Source organism: Myripristis murdjan, chromosome 19 (genome assembly GCF_902150065.1).
Source record: "Myripristis murdjan chromosome 19, fMyrMur1.1, whole genome shotgun sequence".
NCBI classification, from domain to species: Eukaryota; Metazoa; Chordata; class Actinopteri; order Holocentriformes; family Holocentridae; genus Myripristis; species Myripristis murdjan.
In genome coordinates, this window is record NC_043998.1 from 24,675,250 (window position 1) to 24,698,686 (window position 23,437).

Here is a 23,437-nt window from a genome sequence, read left to right on the forward strand (position 1 = left end):
ACACACAAAAAAACACACACTTTTGGAAGTCGGTAATATTCAAAATGTTTTTCTCGGTCTGACCTATTGGTACATCCTAAAACACGGCAATAATTAACCATTTTTCTTGACGACATTCAGGATCTGCTATGTGTGTATGGTTTGTTGTGGTATGGAGTACCTCCAATATGGCGACTTCCGGACTGTTGACGCGCTGATGACGTGTCGTGAAAACCCTCTATATGGATACTGTGATATGAGATCAGATATCATGTGGGAGTTGGGATATGGTAATATCTTATGGCATCAGTGTTGTCCTCTCCTGCTTTTAAAGGCTGCATTACAGTAAAGGGATGCAGTTTTCTCAACTTATTAGACGCTCCTCGCTGCTGTTATTGGCCTCAGCCTGCTCGCTTATCATATCCATATTACTAATGACTGTTCAGCACTAATTTACACTTTCATGAAAGCACCAACCAGTCATCCTAACAGTATCCTCACAATATGGAGTATCACAGTATTCAGTCAAAAACATGGTGACAGTCAACTGTGTTCATAAGGCTCAATTTTAGGGACTAAATAAGGGACAAATTAATAATCAGTGAAAACAAGAGGTCCTAAAGGTTTAGTTGAGGTTCAGAACAGTTACAAGACAACAGTTACCATGAGGGAATGTGATCAGGATGGTAAAAGTTGGACATGTCGGGCTCTATTTTCCCGGCGCAGCGCAGGGTGGCGCAGTGAGGCGCACCCCGCGCAAAGCTATTTTCGACCAGCGCAACCCGTGGGGCGCACAGTTTCTTATTTTCCCAGACCGAGGTTCGCCGAGATGGGAGTGGCGGCGCAGCGGGGGAGGTGCCGACAGATTCAACCTGGCGCAGTGACATTTTCGTGCCAAAAGGCTTCGCCGAGGTGCGCCAAAAGCTCGCCTCCTGAAACCACGTCTACTTTCGGCGCAAGGCGCAGCGGGGCCGGCGCAGTGGAATTTTGGCTGGCAGGCGGGCAGTGCGCACACGTCTCCAAAACCTCACAGATTGTCAGGCACAGTAACAATGCAATAAATAACCACAAAAAACACAATTCAATGCTATAATCTCAATCAGCACATAAATGTATCTCCATATCGACTGTCCCGACACAACTGATGTCAGATCAAAGGAGACTGGCACCGTTTGGCATGCGCAATGGAAACCCAACCTGATCACCTGTCAGTCAAACAATGTGTCCAGTATGGTGATGTCTTTTTTCCGGTCATGGTGTCTGGCACTGCTCGTGTTAACTACACAGTTCTTCTTCCATATATATAAATATTCCACACTGGGTTTCCGTTATCCGGTAATCACCGGACTATGACTGGGAGCCTAAAATCAGCCAAAGTCCGGTAATTTTTAAATGCCCGGTGAAAATATTCCCTCTAAGCACAATTTGAATTTTATTAAAACAGTCAATTTTCACGTAGTTATATTTATTTATTTATTTAAAAAAAAAAATAGCCTGCGTGATCCCTGTCTCCAGTGTACCAGAGAGGGAGAGAGAGAGGTTTTTCTCTGCAGAACCGGATCAAAACAGCGCAGCAAAGTCGCCTGGGGGAGAACAAGGTCGCAAGACTGATGCGCATTGCAAGTTGCGGAGAGACACTTGAGACTTTCGATTTTAATTCAGCTGCTGAATTAAGTTTTTATTGCATCAATTTGATTTCAAGTTGGCAGCACTCCGCGTTATTAAAATGGTATGAGCCAGTTTTTTTGTTTGCAAATTGTAGTTGCATTTGTTTGCAATTGTATGCAATGTTCATGTTAAAAGAGCACAGGCTTGTGCAATATTTATTTATTTATTTATTTTAGACGTTACGCACTTGAGTCAATTGACGGCACTCATTTTATTTGATATAGCCTACTTTTCAATAAAAATATTACGCTATAAATTGACATGCCTTGATGTCATTCTTATGTAGCCTGCATATAATTTTAAGCTCAATAAATTCATATAATATTTGACCGGAATTTCAAACATGTGTCCGGTAAATTGAAAACCTGCCGGTCACATTGTCCAGTGCCAATTTTTTTTTTTCTAGGGGAAACCCTGATTCCACACATAGAAAATGTAAAATGCATCGGTTCCTTGCCAGACTCTGGGCGTTTAGAACAGCAAATGTAAAAGCTTTCATGAACCGGATTTTGTTTAAATCTCTAGTATGTCGTTGCATCAGTAAGTGACGGGAGTCAAAAGTTGCAAAACAAACATGTATTTATATGAATACTGCGAGGATTATCCTTTGATGTAAAAACATTCATTAAAAATGGGGGCTTCACAGTTAAATTTATATTTGCTTGTAAAAATCAATAACTTTAACAGACGGTGACAGAGCTGGAAAAAAGAGAGATGCGAGGCAGGTAGGTAATGGAAAGACAGGGGACTCAGGAAGACGAATTTAAGGATAGATGCATGGATGGATGGATGGACAGATGGATGGCAGGTAGCTCCAGCGACATTCCAGCAGCCAAGACTGGCCTCACTGCGTGTGTGTCGCGGATGCTCTCTTTCTCCATGTCAATTGTGTGAACGTTCATTACGCCTTCGCGCAGCGCATTTTAAAGGTGAGGACAGGGGCTCATTTGATTGGTTTAAAGTGAATCGGCTGTGTCAAACCCACTCCACGCCTTCTCTCCTCCCTTGCGCCGGTAGGAGGAACGGCGCAGTAGTTGCGCCAAGGCGCACGGCGTGCCAAAATAGCAAAATCCACTTGGCCACTCCCAGTTGGCGCAGCGCAGCTGCGCTGCGCCTCCGCCTCGCCTGGTCTGCGAAAATAGAGCCCATCAACTCCATCCCATCATGCCTAATCTGTGAAAGATACCAGAATGCACTGATATGCCCACATGGAATTTTTGTCACTGATGATTCATCAGAGAAAATATTGGAATCCTTTGTGAATCCATAGTTGGACCAAGACTTCCATGATGGTGTCCTCTATACGTTCTGTGGAATTACCACAATAAATATCAGATTCCCACAGACGGAGGCCATTTGGACCCCTGCATGTTGAAATAATGTACAATATCATCACTCAAGTTCACAGTTTTTCATTTCAACGCACAAGGACTGTATGAAAATACAGTTTGACAACAATTTGAGATGTAAGCCTGTAAAACTCCTGTTCATCTAACAGAAAATTATATGTTCACACATCATTAAAAAGTGAAGTCTGACCTGAGAGTCTCAAGTCTGCAGTTTGGACTCTCCAGTCCAGCAGACAGCAGCTCCACTCCTGAATCCTGCAGCTGGTTCTCACTCAGGTCCAGCTCTGTCAGATGGGGGTTGGACTTCAGAGTCGAGGCCAGAGAAGCACAGCAGCTCTCTGACAACCTGCAGTGACTCAATCTGAAAAAAGAATAAAATATGTAGCTATAATTTCCAGTTTTTTGGATATTTATCAGACAGAGATTTTATAGATAGAATTATATTATCAATGATAATACTCATTTATATTTATGCTACACCTTCATAGCAAAGTCCCAAAGCGCTTCACATAACCATCAGAGTAAATGAAAAGATAAAAATTATAGCTGCTGCGCAGCAATGGTCAGGGTCGGGCAATTTTAGGCAATTCGAAGATGAAATGATAGGTGGCATTCTAATGTGAATTCTGCACCAGTTGAGGCTTGAACGCACAATCTCTGAGACCAAGGAGCGCCTTCTATCTCACTGAGGTAATTGGCAAGTGTCACTTCATGTGAGGCTTCACAAACTGACTAAGCCAGTCACATGATAGCACCCACCTATGCATGGAAAGACAGATTTCAAACCACTGTTAAAAAAATCAGTCATCAAGACAAAAATCTGAAAATACACATATTGCATCTAGAAAGCATGGAGATGTTGGTGATTTGTTTTTAATAATGAATGATTTGCTCCATAAGTGAAAAAGTGATGTTTAAGTCTAAAGTGTACAAAGGTTTCTTCAGTATTGGGGCTACATTTTGATGAAAGTTGCAAAGCTGCAGCACATATGGTTGATTTATTATACATTTTCAAAGTTTTGAAATTTAGAGGCTTGCTGTAGCGCCAAGATGTTTGTGTAGGACAGTCTGAAGATGCTCTGTAGCAAGTTTCGCGACATTTGAGCAAAAATTGTTGGAGGAGATAGGTTTAATACATTTTATAGAGTGATGGATTGCATAATTTGCAATAGGTTTGAATGCATGAAAGTTTCTTCAGTATCGGGGCTACATATTGGTGAAAGTTGCAAAGCTGTAGCACATATGGTTGATTTGTTATGAATTTTCAGAGTTTTGAAATTTAGATGATTGCTGTAGCGCCACCATCAGGACTATTGGCTTGTGTTTGCATCTGAGGTAATCTGGCATGGGACTGGACCTTTGTGCAATATATGGTGAATTTTCACGCATGGGAAGATAAAGATAACACCTGAGAAGAAAAGATATCAAAAAAGTGCAGTGGAATTCAACCAGTTCCACTGCATGGCCAGAGCTCTGCTGCAAAAATATTGCACCATTGTTTAGGACTCCCTTGTAAAAAAAAAAAGGCATTTTGGAGATGGTGGTAGTTGCTGAAGGAGATAAATGATGCCAATCACTTCCATATCTTCTGGAATTGCCAGGTTCATGTCCCTCATTGGCAAGAAATACATAAGCATCTAAATAATTTATTTGGAAGTACCATTCCTTTTAGATGTGATGCTATCTACATGGGTGAAATCCCATTTGAAAGATGGAGCAAAATGACAAGAAACTGGCTCAAATACTTTTGGCGGCAAGTAAAAAGATGATCACAAGGAGATGGCTAAAACCAGACCCACCAGTCACTGATGAATGGATAGAAATAGTACATGAAATATAGATTATGGAACGGCTGTCATTTTCCCTCAGGATCCAAAAAGAAAAATTCTAGCTGATATGGACCAAGTGGACTGAATACATTAAACTAATAAGATCAGATTTTAATTGATTCCACAGTGTTGGATGTATATTTGTGTATCTATGTACAGGCATACACATGTCATGTATGTATGTATGTATGTTCAAGTTCAAGCTCAAGTTCAAATTCAAGATTTATTCGTCACATGCATAAATGTACGGGTACAGCTGCAGTGAAATGTAACTGCAACAACTCCAGCACTGTGCAAGTAAAAATAGATAGAATAAAATAGTTAAAAAAATAAAATAAAATCAAGATAAAATAGAAAGTATATATAACATTCCTATTTACATTCCTATTTACAATGTACAACCTATGTACAATATACAACAATATACAATAAGTACAAATAGGTAGAAGGCAAAACCCTGAAGAGCATCAGACAGCAGGGGATAGTAAGGTGCTGAGCTGTCTGATACTGCAGGTGGGTGGTACGTGGTGTTGTGGTCTGTTATCAAGTGTTTTGTTATTAAGAGTTCAGGATCCGTGTAGCCTGGGGGAAGAAGCTTCTTTTCAGCCTCTCAGTCCTGGCTTTGATGGAGCGAAGCCGCTTGCCTGAGGGCAGCCACTCGAACAGTCTATGGTTGGGATGGTGAGTGTTTTTGATGATCCGACTTGCCCTAGATCTGCGCCGCCGGGTGTAGATGTCCTGGAGGCCGGGCGGTGCTGTGTGGGTGTAGATGTCCTGGAGGCCGGGCAGTGCTGTGTGGGTGATGCGCTCAGCACATTGGATCACTCTGTGAAGGGCCTTCCTGTCCAGGGAGCTGCAGCTGCCATACCAGGTGGTGATGCTCACAGAGAGCACAGACCCGACTGTGGCGGTGTAGAAGGTTTTCAGCAGCGAAGTAGAGATCTTAACGTTCCTCAGCCACCTGAGGTGGTACAACCGCTGCCTAGCCTTCTTCACCAGGGTGGTGGTGTGTGTGGTCAAAGTCAGGTCCTCAGAGATGTGAACCCCGAGGTACAGTACAGGCCAAAAGTTTGGACACGCCTTCTCATTCAATGCGTTTTCTTGATTTTCATGACTATTTACATTGTAGATTCGAACTGAAGGAATCAAAACTATGAATGAACACATGTGGAGTTATGTACTTAACAAAAAAGGTGAAATAACTGAAAACATGTTTTATATTCTAGTTTCTTCAAAATAGCCACCCTTTGCTCTGATTACTGCTTTGCACACTCTTGGCATTCTCTCCATGAGCTTCAAGAGGTAGTCACCTGAAATGGTTTTCCAACAGTCTTGAAGGAGTTCCCAGATGTGTTTAGCACTTGTTGGCCCCTTTGCCTTCACTCTGCGGTCCAGCTTACCCCAAACCATCTCGACTGGGTTCAGGTCCGGTGACTGTGGCGGCCAGGTCATCTGCCGCAGCACTCCATCACTCTCCTTCTTGGTCAAATAGCCCTTACACAGCCTGGAGGTGTGTTTGGGCTCATTGTCCTGTTGAAAAATAAATGATGGTCCAACTAAACGCAAACCGGATGGGATGGCATGTCGCTGCAGGATGCTGTGGTAGCCATGCTGGTTCAGTGTGCCTTCAATTTTGAATAAATCCCCAACAGTGTCACCAGCAAAACACCCCTACACCATCACACCTCCTCCTCCATGCTTCACAGTGGGAACCAGGCATGTGGAATCCATCCGTTCACCTTTTCTGCGTCTCACAAAGACACGGCGGTTGGAACCAAAGATCTCAAATTTGGACTCATCAGACCAAAGCACAGATTTCCACTGGTCTAATGTCCATTCCTTGTGTTTCTTGGCCCAAACAAATCTCTTCTGCTTGTTGCCTCTCCTTAGCAGTGGTTTCCTAGCAGCTATTTGACCATGAAGGCCTGATTGGCGCAGTCTCCTCTTAACAGTTGTTCTAGAGATGGATCTGCTGCTAGAACTCTGTGTGGCATTTATCTGGTCTCTGATCTGAGCTGCTGTTAACTTGTGATTTCTGAGGCTGGTGACTCGGATGAACTTGTCCTCAGAAGCAGAGGTGACTCTTGGTCTTCCTTTCCTGGGTCGGTCCTCATGTGTGCCAGTTTCATTGTAGCGCTTGATGATTTTTGCGACTCCACTTGGGGACACATTTAAAGTTTTTGCAATTTTCCGGACTGACTGACCTTCATTTCTTAAAGTAATGATGGCCACTCGTTTTTCTTTAGTTAGCTGATTGGTTCTTGCCATAATATGAATTTTAACAGTTGTCCAATAGGGCTGTCGGCTGTGTAGTAACCTGACTTCTGCACAACACAACTGATGGTCCCAACCCCGTTGATAAAGCAAGAAATTCCACTAATTAACCCTGATAAGGCACACCTGTGAAGTGACAACCATTTCAGGTGACTACCTCTTGAAGCTCATTGAGAGAATGCCAAGAGTGTGCAAAGCAGTAATTAGAGCAAAGGGTGGCTATTTTGAAGAAACTAGAATATAAAACATGTTTTCAGTTATTTCACCTTTTTTTGTTAAGTACATAACTCCACGTGTTCATTCATAGTTTTGATGCCTTCAGTGAGAATCTACAATGTAAAATCTACAATGAAAATCAAGAAAACGCATTGAATGAGAAGGCGTGTCCAAACTTTTGGCCTGTACTATACCTGTAATTGCTTACTCTCTCCACCGGGGTCCCGTAGATCCTGAGCGGCGCATAGTGGATCCTCTGCCTCTCTCGCCTGAAGTCGACCACCACCTCCTTGGTCTTGTCAACATTCAGGTCTAGGTTGTTGTCCTTACACCAAGAAGACAGCAGCTCCACCTCCTCCAGATAGGCCGTCTCGTTGTTATTAGAGATCAGGCCTACCACCACTGTGTCATCCGCGAATTTCACAATGATGTTGGATTGGTGTGTCTCTGTGCAGTCATAGGTGTACAGGGAGTATAGCAGAGGGCTCAGTACGCAGCCTTGGGGGGCACCAGTGTGGAGGGTACGGGAGCTGGAGGTGTGGGCTCCAACCTTCACCACCTGTGGTCTGCCAGTCAGGAAGCTCTGAACCCAGGAGCAGAGTGAGGGACTCAGCCCCAGGCCCCTGGGCTGGCTGCCTTCCTGCTGTTCACTCGCCTCAGAGCTCTCCTGACGTCGTGCTCCGAGAGCGAGAGTGGGCGGTCCTCCTCACCGGTCAGGCCGCCTGCCTCGATTGCGTTAGCCACAGCGCTAGCGTTAGCGTTAGCGCCGCCAGCCTCAAAGCGAGCGAAGAAGGTATTAAGCTCTTCCGCCAGTGAGGAGTCCACCACAGCCGAGGTGTTCACTCGTCCTGTATAGTCCGTAATCGTCCGCAGTCCTTGCCACATGCGTCTGCTGTCGCGGTCGCACAGTTGTTCCTCCACCTTATCCCTGTATCGCCTCTTAGCTGCTTTCACCGCTTTCCTGAGCTTGTAGGCTGCCGCTTTGTACGGTGACATATCTCCGGTGATGAGTCCCTCGTTATAGGCAGCGGTACGTGCTTTCAGAGCCTCGCGGATAGACTTATCCACCCACGGTTTCTGATTAGGAAAAACCTTCACAGTCACCATAGGAATGGTATCATCTAAAAGCTTGGATATAAAGCACGTAGCCACTTCCGTAAACACATTAACGTCATCCGAACTCGTCCCAGTCTACATCACTCAGCGCGTCCTGTAGTGTGGCCTCTGATTGGGCGGACCAGCGTCTGACCTCTCGCGATACCGGGGCTTCCTGTTTTAGCCTTTGTTTATATTTTGGTAAGAGGAAAATGGCGTCATGGTCAGCCTTACCAAAAGCCGGCAGTGATATGGCTTTGTATCCGTTCTTGAATGGGGTATAACAGTGATCCAAAATGTTGTCACCCCTCGTGGGACATGTGACGTGTTGGAAAAAGTTGGGCATAACCTTTTTTAGGTTCGCCTTGTTGAAGTCACCGGCCACGATGAGGGCTGCGTCCGGGTGTTTAGCATAATGTTTGTTGATGGTGTCATGCAGAGTATTGAGAGCAGTGTCCGTGTCTGCCTGTGGTGGAATATAAATGGCAAAGACGATGACCGCAGAGAACTCCCGGGGCAGATAGAAAGGGCGACAGAGGATTGCCAGATGTTCGAGGTCCGGTGAGCAAGAGCGCGACAGAACAGAAACATTCCTTGGATCACACCAGTTGGACACACCATGACTGCTCCACACCGCGGAGCAGTCACGACGGCGTCTGGACTCGCCATCTTGCAATTCACTATAGCGTGAACTTTTTACATTTTCCATAAATTTCACCCAAAAGCCAAATATCCCTAACTTTTTGTGAGTAGTGTATATAGGGAGAATAATAGTGGACCGATTTCTTAGATACATGATCTCCAAGTCTGACATTGTTGAGAAGAGCCATACTAGTTATCACTCCTCCTCCACTTCATTGGTATGGACCCGTCCACACTCACCTGAGCTCATTCTCACCTGGGCTCATTATCACTGATTGTTTGGCTATATATCCTCCTGCATTGTATTGGTCTGTTTGGCAGCCAGACTGAGCACACGTTGGTGATCCTTTGCAGCAGTGCAGAGTAAGGGTTATGTGTGATTGAAGTGAGTATTTATTTAATTTGCAGTAGTTAAATGTTTATGGATTTATGTTGTAAGGTGGCTAGATAATTCATTGCTGTAGGTTGAAGATATATATATATCCCTTTTGGATGAATATTGTTTGGTCCCTTGATTGTTTGCTTCAAGATTGCAGTTTGATTATTATGTGTAAGTTGCTAGTGCGCATGATCATTAACTGTGATTCAGTAGAGGAGATGCAAGCATTTAAATCCTTAGTATTATTTAAGCCTTTTTTTTATTGTAGTGCTCTGATTTATTAGTGGTAGGCCTACCCTACCTAAACCATTGTAATACATGGTCGGAGAAAACAATTAGCTTTTCCAGCTGATTAATTAGGATGTTATGGTCAGTTGTGTCAAATGTAGCACTTAGGTCTAATAGAACAAGAATCGAGACCTTATTCGCGTCAGAGTTTAGTCTGAGGTCACTGATTATTTTGTGAGAGCGGTTTCAGTACTGTGGCCTGCTCTGAAGCCTGACTGAAATTCTTCCATAATGTTTTTGTTGAGAAAAAGATTTACTTGGGTTGAGACTACTTTTCAAGTATTTTGGAGAAGAAGGGCAGGTTTGCTACAGGTCTGTAGCTGGTCAGTACATTACTGTCAAGGTTGGGTTTCTTTAATAAGGGTTTTATAACAGCAGTTTTGAATGCGTCTGGGAATATGCCTGTTTGAAGGGATGTATTTATAATCTTTAGGACATAATCTGAGACAGTCAAATGTTCGCTTAAAAAATGTTGTAGGTATTGGATCAACACAAGAAGTAGCAGAGTTAACATTCCATTACAGTTTTGTAATGTTTGGTTGATGTGATAGAGGTGAATTTGCCCATGGTTACTTTTCTACAGGGTTTGCAGATGCTATCGGTGTTTATATGAGAAGTAATGTTGGCTCTGATTGTGTTTACATCAGAAGTAATGCTGGCTCTGACTGATGTTATTTTGTTACTGAAGAATAGGGACAGTTCTTCATATTTTGATGCAGAAGACTGTGGAAGGGTGGGGGCAGGGTTGAGCAGCTGGTTGACAGTGGAGAATAATATTTTAGAATTCCCTGCATTCTCTGTGATAATCTTGGAGAAGTAATCCTTTCTTGCCAATCGTATTGATTTATTGTAGGTGGCCATGGCTGCCTTATATATATCACAGTGAACAGTGAGTTTAGTTTTTCTCCATTTTCTTTCAGCTGCCTGGCACTTTCGTTTGTTTTGATTAATACTGCTATTATTTAGCCATGGGGAAATTCTGTTAGTTGACTTCTTTTTAACCCTTAGTGGAACAACAGTATCCAAAGTGCATGACAACATGTTGTTGAGATTTTCAACCATGGAATTTAAAGAACAGTCTGAACTGTATGGCTCACATGATGTCATAATATTAGAGAATTTTTCTTCTGCTATGTCATCCAATATTCGTCTTTTGACAATCTCCTCCAGCACAGTAACAGGCTCCTGGGCTCTGTCTGGCTCCTCCTCTGTATAGGCTGGCAGTGGTGGAGGGGTGTAGAGGTTGTCCTTGGGTGTTGATAGCGAGATTGCTTCAGCATGCAGGCTCACCATCGCAAGGTCATGGTCTGATACAGGGCGAAGTGGAGTTATTCCAGTTGTCACTGTAGCAGGGTCATTTTCTGCTATTTGTGGGGCAGGGGTCACATCCTTGCACTTTGTCACCATTGGGTGGCAAATGGAATAATGGATGTGTGAGCTCAACAGTTTTGCTCCAGATCTGTTCAGAAAGACTCCATTCTGCTTGAAAAGTCCCTTGCGCTTCCAAAATATATTAAAATTGTCAATAAAATTCACCTTGTGTAGTGGGCAAGCAACTGAGAGCCATCTATTCAATCCTAGGAGCCTGCTAAATTGGTCTATGCTGTTATTGGCTGGTGGTAGAGGGTCACTAATGTATGCTTCTATTTCTATGGCATGAAGCATTATCAGCAGTTCAGTAAAATCATGTTTCAGTGTTTCAGTCTGCCATCGACTTATCTCCATTTCTATCTCCGTTCATTTTCATTCCCTGCCGCTTCAAGTATCACTACACTACGGCGGATATAAACTAGGCAAAAAAAGTTCGGCACCACTTTTTCAGTCTATAATTTCTCCCCTTAATTTATACCCAATAGTGTTGTATCTTATACCGTTGTAAAGCCTGATTCGTCCTCTTTCCAATGAGATGCAGGATCCTTACATTGTAAGGATCCTGCATTTCTGCAATGAGTGACACTGGTAATTGTGTCGGAAGCGACCAATTTTTTTGGGGAGAAAATCCCCTGCAATATTTTTTCAGTTGATCATTTCTCCCATTTAACAGTACCGACTGGTGTTGTCTTTTATACCGTTAGAAAGCCTGATTAGTCCCATTTTCAATGAGAAATAAGTTGTAAGGATTGTCAATCGATTGGTATGACCAACATGGCTATAAATGTCCCCTGCCCGCCTTTTTGAGGAGAGCAAAATCCCATTCAGTGTGTTTTCAGTTGATCATTTCTCCTCTGTGATAAGACCAATTGGATTTGTGAGTTATACTGTTGGAATGCCAGTCCCCTTTACAATAGGGTATAACTGTAAGGATGAGGCAACACAGCTAAACAGGTGGGAAGCGCAATGAGCCATATGCTGTCAATTAAGTGCCAGTTAGGTACACCTGTGAGTAAAATTTAAATTACCAACAGAAGAACATTGAAGGGAATTTTGATTGACTGAAAGGACATTGGTCGCTTCCGACACAATTTCCGGTGCCACTCATTCCAGAAATGCAGGATCCTTACAAGTTGTATCTCATTGGAAAGAGGACGAATCAGGCTTTACAACGGTATAAGATACAACATTGGGTATAAATAAAGGGGAGAAATTATAGACTGAAACAACGGTGCAGAATATTTTGGCTAGTTTACTTTGGTTTTGCTCCACACACCGAATGGCATTATTATCGTTGGCGACACTCTGCTCTTCCGACACAGTCCTGGATTCATTGATGACTATATGCGCTAGCTTAGCAGTGTCACTTGGCTGATAGCACAGCTTTCGCTGATGGCAGCTTAACAGCTGGAGTCCAAGGTATAGTTCCATCCTTCTCCAGGTGAAATATCCTTGTCCCAAGTAATGCGACCTTCTGTAGGTGTCCACAGCTATCTCTGCAGGAAGGTGTCCGCAGCGATTTCTGCAGGGCAATTTCACCTCGCTGTCCTGCTCTCTCCCAGAGGAGCTCCTTCGGTCCAAAGCGCCTTCTCTTCAGGGCAGATCAGAGAAGAAAAAAGAAGAAAAAACCAAGCCGTGGCAGCTGTGAGAGAGCTGGTAAACGTCACAGTGTGCTGAGAAAGCCTGCATTGCGCGCCACTTCCTCAATCGACAATGTTTAAGGAATGCTTTTCCAAAATAAAAATAACATTTAAAAAATAAATGAGTAAATAAAAAGACTGATCAGGTGATGGCAGTAGAGGTGTGCCCATTAATATACTGATATAATACTGTGATATGAGATCAGATATCATGTGGGATTTGGGATATGGTAATATCTTATGGCATCAGTGTTGTCCTCTCCTGCTTTTAAAGGCTGCATTACAGTAAAGGGATGCACTTTTCTCAACTTATTAGACGCTCCTCGCTGCTCTGTTATTGGCCTCAGCCTGCTCGCTTATCATATCCATATTACTAATGACTGTTCAGCACTAACTGACACTTTCATGAAAGCACCAACCAGTCATCCTAACAATATCCTCACAATATGGATATCACAGTATTCAGTCAAAAACATGGTGACAGGTGACTGTGTTCATATGGCTCAGTCTGAGGGACTAGAGACAGAAAATATCCTGAAATATACAAAATGTTCATTTGGTGTGGTCGTCTGTCAGCCTGCAGAGTTTAAACAAAGTTTTGCATGGGAAGTAGGTGAGCTGTGAAAAAGTGTGTGAAGATGATCAAAATAATAATGAATGAAATACAAGAGGTCCTAAAGGTTTAGTTGAGGTTCACATGGGATTTTTGTCCCTGATGATTCATCAAAGAAAATATTGGAATCCTTTGTGAATCCATAGTTGGACCAAGACCTCCATGATGGTGTCCTCGATGCGTTCTGTGGAATTACCACAATAAATATCAGATTCCCACAGACAGAGACCATTTGGACCCCTGCATGTTGAAATAATGTACAATATCATCACTGAAATTCACAGTTTTTCATTTCAGCACACAAGGATTGTGTGAAAATACAGTTTGACAACAATTTGAGATGGAAGCCTGTAAAACTCCTGTTCATCTAACAGAATATTACATGTTCACACATCATTAGAAAGTGCAGTCTGACCTGAGAGTCTCCAGTCTGCAGTTTGGACTCTCCAGTCCAGCAGACAGCAGCTCCTCTCCTGAATCTTGCAGCCGGTTCTTACTCAGATCCAACTCTGTCAGATGGGCGTTGGACTTCAGAGCTGAGGCCAGAAAAGCACAGCAGCTCCTTGACAAGCTGCAGTCACGCAATCTGAATAAAGAATAAAATATGTAGCTATAATTTCCAGTGTTTTGGATATTTATCAGCCAGAGATTTTTCAAAATATTCAAAAAGGCAGGACAAGGCTTCCGGGTTGATCGTGTGCTAGAGAAGATGTGCAGAGGGGAGTTTCCGAGCATAGTTGACTGTACTTTGATAGTTATGCCTATAAAGTGATTTTAACTTTACACCAATGACCCATTTTTTACTAAATACACAACCGGGATGTTGGAAGGCAAAGACAAGAAAGACAAAACAGCGGTTTAGAGTACTGAAGAGGGACGCACTACACGTGCAATGATGTCTGAGCCACTAACACTAGGCATGTTGGTGACAGAACTGGAAAAGACCCGCACTAATATGACAGAGGAGCTGACAAATCTAATCAAGAGCTCGCTTTCATCGATACAGATGACACTGGAATCTGACTCAAAATTGAGTCATATGAGTCCCGCTTTAGCGAGGCAGAGATTGCGCTCTCGGACCACAGTGACAGGATCACCATGCTGGAGACTAGCGTAACTGAGCTCGAGTCCACCGTGTTGGACCTCAAGAAAGAAAACAACGGTCTGAGAGACTTGTTGGACGGGTATGAGAACAGAGTGAGACATGTGAATCTCAGGGTCCTGGGGGTCGGGGAGGACAGCGAGCGGGTCCAAACTTTTAGTCAAAGTGCTGGATGACGAAAGCCTCACCAAACCTCCAGAATTGGAAAGATGCCAAAGAGCATTGATGCCTAAGCCGAGTCCTAATGCATGTCCGCGGCCATTCATTCTCTGTTTCCACCGATTTCAGGAGAGGAAACGTGTCCTCCAACTGGTAATAAAGAAACATCAGCTCTTCTACGAGGGCAAGAAAATATTTGTCTTCCCAGATCTGAGCACTCGGCTGGCGGCTAAGTGCAACGCCTACAAGAAAGTGAAATTACAGCTCTATGAGAAGGGGATCAAGTTCAGCCTGCGATACCCTGCAACGCTTGTGGTATACTTCCAAGGATCTCAACACTCATTCACCTCCGCAGCAGCTGCAGAGACGTTCTACAATCAACGCTTCGGCTTGAACACGCAGAGCTAAACCAGTGAATGGAATGGACGGTGGGCTGCTGTGACTGTTAACTACAGGGACTTTTCACCCAGCGAAATACGCTCGGTCATCAGTTTCTTCCCATCAGTTTCATCCCATCCCAGCAAATCATGTTACCGCGGTGGCGGATTGTTATGATGACAGAACATTGCAAGTGTTAATGACAACAAAGACAAGGTGATATAGGCTACTCTTTAGATGATTAAACAACAATCTTTCCTGACTCTGTATGGAATTCTGCCGCATTGTTGATGTTGGATGTTCCTGAATCCCAGTACCGGGTATCAGGTTCTGCCACTTGGTTCATGGTGTCATGCTAACTCTGAACCTCTGTCGGAACGAGTTGCTCTTCAGGGTATTGGCAGCTCAAATGGACGTGGGTCAGTGCCTTCACGTTCCCATTCATCCATTCATTTTCTATTTCCTATCTTACTTCTATTTATTATTTATGCACACTTAATGCTCATAGTTGTAATTGTATATTGTTTATTGTATATAGGATTGTATATAGGAGTGTATATATATTCTTTCTATTTTTCTTTCTATTTTTATCCATTTTACTTACACAGTGCTGGAGTGGTCGCCATTGCATTTCACTGCTACTGCACTTGTACATTCATGCATGTGACAAATAAAAATCTTGAATCTTGAATCTTGTGCTCTGGTTACTTACTATGCCGGAGCATAGCCAACATGACAGAATTCTAGGTATCGTGGCGAACCACAAGAGGGCATTGTTATCTTATAAGATGGGCTTTATGACCTGAACCAGACGCCCCTACTCAGGGCTCCAGCGTGCGACCTAATTTTTTTAAGGTGCGAGTTAAAATTTAATTAGGTCGCGCCGGTGCTACTTGCAGGAGGACGAGTGAAAAAAAAACAAAACATTTTTTTTCCTCTCATCACTCCCGTGGCTATGTTAGTGCAGTAATGGTTGTGGTTGATAATAAAAATATTAGGCTACTTTCTGGCTCATTCCTGCGACTATCTCTCCTCTCTCTCGCTCCCTGTCTCTGCCTGCCTGGCCAGTGACAGCGTCACTGGCCTCCTCTTCATAACATAATACATAATTTGAATGAAATGCTGTATTTTCATACCGCTCTCTCTCCATCAGAGATACTATAGGGTGATTAGTTAGTTCAGATCCCCAAGGAACCCTAAGTGACTTAAGTGCTGACCTTATTCTGAAGTAGAGAAATTGTGAGTTTCTTGGAATACCAAAATGAGACATTAATTCAGGAAAGTCTAAAATTGAATACAGTTTGACAACAATTTCAGATGTAGGCCTGCAAAACTCCTGTTCAGCTAACAGAATATTACATGTTCACACATCATTAAAAACTGCAGTCTGACCTGAGAGTCTTCAGACTGCAGTTTGGACTCTCCAGTCCATCAGACAGCAGCTTCACTCCTGAATCCCACAGCAGGTTCTCACTCAGGTCCAGCTCTGTCAGATGGGGGTTGGACTTCAGAGCCAAGGCCACAGAAGCACAGCAGCTCCCTGACAACTCGCAGTCTCTCAATCTGAATAAAGAATAAAATATGTAGCTATGATTTCCAGTGTTTTGGATATTTATTAATCAGAGATCTTTCAAAATATTCAAAACGGAAGGAAAAAAACATGAAATAATTATTATAACAATTAGATAAATAATAATGCTGATAATAATCATTTATATTTATATTAAACTTTTAAAGCAAAGTTCCAAAGTGCTTTACAAAACCATCAGAATAAATGAAAAGATAAGGACAACAGCTGAAATGAAGACATCAAAATATTAAAAACACAAATAAACAGACAGTGAAACTGTGAAGAAGACAACGTCGTTACTAGTGGCTGATGGCTTAGCCTTGTACATATCGCACAACTTGGTTTGTATAAATTGCACTGTAAACAGACAGCTTAACTATGCACTTTAATGAAGGCACTTTGCACTGTAGTTGTGATATTTGCACTTTATTGTTAGGGTTATGGGGGCGGTAGTTGGTGTGCTAAATACTTGTTGTAATTATGTTTTATTTGGTTATTTTGTGGAAGGTAATTGTAGTATTTAAATAATTGTAAATAATAGCTGTAAAATTATATTGTATATTATTTCTCTGTGAGACCTTATTACATAATAATTTATTAAGTATACCCGTTTGTGGAAGCATCCAGGTGAGCCAGTGTACATGTGTACATGTGTCTGTGCTGCTGTCATGTTTGTGTTGTATTGCTTTTGTTTGTTTTGGTGAATAATCACCATTAGTTTTGGTACACCTCACCAAATGCCTCGGCATCTTTTACTGCATCATCCAGCCGCTGATGGTCATTCTAACAGAAACCAACAAAAGATCAAAGGTCCAAAATAATTCAAATTCAGTGCTAAATACGGTAGACGTGAAAACAGCCATAGGTACTATGAAGGACGAAAAATGACAAAACAATAAATAAATGAATAAATAAATAAATACACATATAAATATATAAATGCATAAATAATTAAATTAATAAATATTTCTACATGTATTTATTTATTTATTTCTGTTTTTATTCATACATTTATTTATTTGTGTATTTATACATGTATGCATGTATTTATTTATTTCTATATTTATTTATTTGCGTATTTATATATTTATTTTTACATTTATTTATTTAGATTTTAATTTATTTCTACATTTATTCATTTATTTATTCCTTCATTTATTTCTACATTTATTTATTTATTCCTACATTTATTTCTGTATTTCTACATTTCCACATTTATTTATTTCTGTATTTCTGTGTCGTATGTTAATGAGGTGGGCGGTTCTTACATTAGTCTTAAGCACAATTGGTTTGTGCGTGTGATCCTATCAGGGTTGCCACGTCCGCGTTTTTTCCGCCAAATTGGGCTACTTTTTAAGTGTTGCCGTGGGTAACAAATTTTGTCCGCGGGCTGGGCTTGGGCAGACATGAATAAAGATTCATATTTTCAATGACCAATGTTTATACCCAAATCCTGTCAAACTGACTCCGGGCCAGATCAGCATATAAACTAACATATGTCACATGCTCCACAGACAAATAATATGCCAATGCTGTGTGAGGCCACTCAGCACATGACCAATCACATGATCAGCACCACTCCTGCCCAGTGCCTGTCAGCTGAAGTAAGGTATCCCATATTATATTTTAAGTTCTGATATACTGTAAATTAAATAGGCGAAAGAACTGTTTCGGGAAATTGCCTTAAATGTTTATGGTGTTATTTTATAGATATTATAGTGCATTTTGCAATTATAGCAATGCTGTTGGACTTTAAAAGCAACATATATGGATTTTTATGGGCATATTTTGAGTTCTGGTATTGGGCTGATTTTTGGGCCCTTTTTATACCAGGTTGGGCGGGTTTTGGGCTGGTTTTGAGTTGCTGTTTGGCTGCTTTTGTCTCACAGACTTGGCAACCCTGGATCCTATCCACTGATACTACCTGGACTGGCAGTAGTAGTGGATAGTAGTGGACTAGCTAGCTACTAGGACATTAACGACGCCAGACTTTTTCACGTCGACTTTTCAATCAATGACTACGTTTACATGCACACCATATTCCGGTTCGGGTCAATATTCCGGTTAAGGTAACTACGCCGCGGCAACTGGAATATTCCGTTTACATGTCACTTGGCATGCCCCCGTGTTTCGGCGTATTCCACTCTCATGTAATGCGACACTCAGCCGCGGAGGCAGCAGTACACGTATAGGCGTCTGGTCTGCCGCCGCAGGCGGAGCGGAGCCGGTGAAGTGGAAGTTTGGCTGACAGGCGCACAGTGCAGACACATCACCAAAACCTCACAGGCAGGTTTCTGGAATGTCAGGCACATTAACAATGTAATAAATACCCACAAAAACCACTATTCAATGCTACTATGCTACACATAAATTTATCTCCATATCGACTGTCCCGTCACAGCTGATGTCAGATCAAAGGAGATTGGCACCGTTTGTGCTGATTGTGAGGTTTTGGTGACATGTGCGCACTGCGTGCCGGTCAGCCAAACTTCCATACACTGGCTCCGCCTCGCGCTGAAAGTAGACCTGGTTTCAGATGGCAAGCTTTGAGCGCACCTCGGCGAAGCCTTTTGGCACAAAACTGTCACTACACCAAGCTGAATCTGTCGACATCTTCCCCTGCTGCGCCACCACTCCCATCTCAGCGCACCTCGGTCTGCCAAACTACCAAACTGTGCGCCCGTCAGGTTGCGCTGCGCTCGAAACTAGCTCTGCAGGGGGTTCGCCTCACTGCGCCACCCTGCACTGCGCAGGGAAACTAGAGCCCCGGAGCTCACACAGGTATATTAAGTCTCCTGAGCTCCTTCACTCTCTGCTCTTCAGGTGAGGAGGACCCCTCTGTTCTTTGTTCCTGAGTGTGTCTGAGTGAGTAGTAAATGTCTGACTTCTGTCTGAATCACTAAAAAGTAAGAATAGTGATTTATGAACAAAGTGAATTACATTCAGTTATATTGTGTGTGTGTGTGTGTGTGTGTGTGTGTGTTTGTGTGTGTGTGTAAGAGTGTGTAGAGTGTGCATTATGTCAATAAATGTCCTCAAGTATTATAGACAGGAAGGTGTGTGTCTATGTAACAGTGTGTAGAGTGTGCATTATGTCGATAAATGTCCTCACAAGTATTATAGACAGGAAGGTGTGTGTCTATGTAACAGTGTGTAGAGTGTGTATTATGTCAATAAATGTCCTCACAAGGAGACAGGAATATGTGTGTCTGTGTGTGGGCATGTTAGTGTGCACATGTGATGCTACCTCCCATTAAAAAGTGGAAAACCTCTCTAAATTGAGGATGATTCTTCAACAAGGACTGATCAAAAACTATCAAAGTTGACCAATACATTCATACATTCTTGAAAAGCCAAGACTTTTGTCAACGCACGCTTTGATGTATAATTTGTATGAGTGCGCTCAAAACTGTGGGAGGAGTAGCAAACCAAAATTTTACAGGAGAGCAGTGCAATATGTACGAGCACTTCTGTTGCTAGGCAACATTGACAGAAATGCCCGTCAGAGAGCAGATTTTGTGCTTGGCAAATCACTTACTCTGGGCCAATTTGTGCCAAAACGGTAACTCTTACCAGAAAACCGAGCAGACGCTGAGCGCCACAAGGGGTTCTTGAAGCACTGCGTGTATTTTTGTGCTCTTGGGGTCTAAGATGTGGACATCAGAGCGATGTAAAAAACAGTGAAAAACAGAAACGGCTCTGTTCTTCTCCTGTAAAATAACATTGAGGCCTACAGGGGGAAAACGAGGGGGCATGTTGTCTTTAGAGGCTCGCCGTTCAAATTCTGTTGGTCTCACAGTAAAAGTAGATACATCGTGTGAGAGAGGACTTAAATCTCTACCACTTTGGAAAAAATGACATGCGTACCTCAAACTATGTGCCTGTGAGGGCGATTTACGTTTTATTTTTTTGGATAATCCTCACCTCAGCTCCCCACTCTGTCAGTTAGAGCCCCACTCTAGCCGCTTAACGACTTCCACATACACACACATTGAAAACTGAAAAAAGGCGGGAAAATGAGTCCAACTTTAAACTGTGATTTTATAAAAAACAGTAAGGTGTTTGAAAATAGCCCTTACACCAAAAATAGTCCTGGTCAATGTCGCCTTTTTAAAGTTTGATTCACGTTTCTGCGTGACCATATGACCGAGATATGCGGCTTCAAAGTCCCTATTCATTCCTAATGGGATTTCTGCAAAACTTTGTTCATGATGTTTGTCGCCATGGTAATGCCTAACATTACCAAACTTGGACCAAAATTAGTCCTGAGGATTCTGGTTCAGACACCATTTGAATCATGTTTTTAGGTTAAAATTTGACCGAGTTGTGTGGCTCCAAATTCCCCATTCATTTCCTATGGGATTTTTTGAAAATTTAAATCGCGATTTATGTTGCCATGGTAACTGCGATTGCAACCAAAATTTGCAGGGTAGGAGATCTGACCAAGCCGCACATTTCGTACATTGACTGTGTCGAGGTATTCTTGACAGTGTAAGAGTAGAGGGCCTTGCGAAATTTGCGCCATTCATTGTGGATGGGACATTTGGCGCAGTTTTTTGGGATTTTTGTCGCCATGGTAACTCCAAGAATGTACAGAAGTCATAGCACACCCGTCCCGACTGTGACACACATTTTCATAATAATAATGTCATAGGTTTTTTCGAAACTGTGGTAGGAGTAGCGAACTGAAATTCACTATAATAATAAGAAGAAGAAGAACTAGAAAATTCCCCCGCGGAAATTTTGAGAGTGCCTCAGGAGGGTGCGCGTCTGAACTAAAAAGTAAGAATAGTGATGTATAAACAAAGTCAATTACATTCAGCTATGTAGTATATGTGCCTGGAAGAGTGTGTATCTGCATGGTGGTGTGTGTGTCTGTGTCACTAAAAAGTATGAACAGTAATTAATGAACGAAGTGAACTGCACTCAGTTATATTGTGTGTGCGTTTGTGTAAGAGTGTGCAGAGTGTGTATAAATGCCCTCACAATTATTATAGACAGGAAGGTGTGTGTCTATGTAACAGTGTGTAGAGTGTGTATTATGTCAATCAATGTTCTCACAAGGATATAAAGACAGGAATATGTGTGTCTGTGTGTGGGCATGTTAGTGTGCTCGAAACTGTGGGAGGAGTAGCAAATTGAAGCAAACAGCATGAGTGACAGTGGCACTTGGGAGAGAATCGGCTGAAAGTAGTGGTCAAACAAATGCTTTTTTCTCAATGACAGTAAATCCGAGCGGACTCCGGCAACTCCCCAAAATGCCCGAGATTCGGCAAGTTAAAAAAGTGTATGTTTCTCCTTCTCTCCCCAGCTGGTAGGTTCCAGATATGATGGGAGTCTATGGGGGAGAGAGCTATAAAAAGTATACATTTCTTTGCTTTTGTATTTACATTTTTCAAAGCAGAACTAGTTTTCCTACTACTTTTCCAAAAATTGTGCATGTGGAGTGAAGATTGTGGCCAGTAGAGCAAATTTAAGACAAAAGCTGTAGGCAATTTTTCAGGGCTGCTACACTCTAGCTGTGATGTCACGCACTCTAGCTCACGCAATACACACTCATTCAAAAGTTAGAGGTGGCTCAAAAATGACTACAAACTTAAACTGTGTTTTATGCCACTTATCGCAAAGTCCGATTGGTTTGAAAATCAACACGCCGCTTCTTCTCCACAAGACGCATGTTTTTCATATTTGGTGCGTGGACGCAGGTTAAAAGTTATGCGCCCTGGAGCCTTGCGAAGTTTTGGCTATTCATTTCGGTTGGCCGAAATTTTCCATAAAATTGGAATTGCGAAAATTCCGTGTGTCGGATTCGTTATAAAAGTAATTTCCAAATGTCTCCCAATCGGGCCGCACATTTTTCCAATTCATTGTATGGGCCTAAACCGAAAGCTGTAGGAAGAGTAACGCGCCGAAAAACGTATGGAATAATAAAGAAAGAAAGAAAGAAAGAAATAGTAGGAAGAACATGAGTGTGCAAGCTGCCAGCTTGCCCACTAACTAGAAAAGTGCAGTTTCTGGGGAAACTGCATGGGCAAGCTGGAAAAGTAACCGTGGTGTGCAGTTTCCATGCAGAAAATAAAATGTATCATGAGAAAGGTAACGCTTTGGGCTTTCAAACTGTGTAAAAATTATGTTTCAACTGCCAAAAATGCCTGCCCTAGAGCGAGTTAAAAAAGTGTGTGTTTCTTTTTCTCTCCCCAGAATTTGGGTTCCAGATATAATGGGAGTCTATGGGGGAGAGAGCTGGCACTCCTGCCTCGTTAAGTGTCACCATTTAAAAAGTTGAAGGTACTTTGCTTTTGTATTTATATTACATTTTTCAAAGCAAAACTAGTTTTCCTACTACTTTACCCGAATTCATGCATGTGGAGTGAAAATTGTGGCCATGGGAGCAAGTAAAAGACACAATTTTTACACGATTTTTCAGGGCTGCTTCACTCTAGCTGTGATGTCACTCACTCTGGCACTCCAAACATTCCACCATTAGTGTGCAAGACACACGTTTTTCGTATTGGGTGCATGGACGCAGGTCAAAAGCTCTGCACCCTGGAGCCTTCTGAAGTTTTGGCCATTCATTTCGGATGGCCGAAATTTTCCGTAAAATTGGAATTGCGAAAATTCTTGGTGCTACCCCGAGGCACTAATTATTTGTTACAAGTCATGTTTATTTTTCCATTGTTGCCTGACCAGTAACATAAATGTTCACTAGACCAGACTGGTAGTCTGACTACCAGTCTGGTCTAGTGAACAGCGTGAACTGATGAAGCCACTTGGATGAGGGGCAAAACGTCTTCTAGACATATAACTAAGTCCAGTTGACCTGATTCAGTTTCCTTCAGATACAGAAGAAACCAAGCAGTCGAAACCTGATGTTCAAGTTCAGTT

The 23,437-nt window shown here is 42.4% G+C and overlaps 1 protein-coding gene across 1 annotated transcript in view; it reads right to left on the bottom strand.

Annotated features, from left to right (window-relative positions):
- Positions 1–23,437, bottom strand: part of LOC115378255 (uncharacterized) — a 39,981-nt gene that overhangs the window by 11,480 nt on the left and 5,064 nt on the right. The window contains 4 exon segments of the mRNA XM_030078445.1: positions 3,187–3,357; positions 7,510–7,640; positions 7,967–8,392; positions 8,760–8,876. Coding sequence (XP_029934305.1) covers positions 3,187–3,357; positions 7,510–7,640; positions 7,967–8,392; positions 8,760–8,876 — 845 coding nt within the window.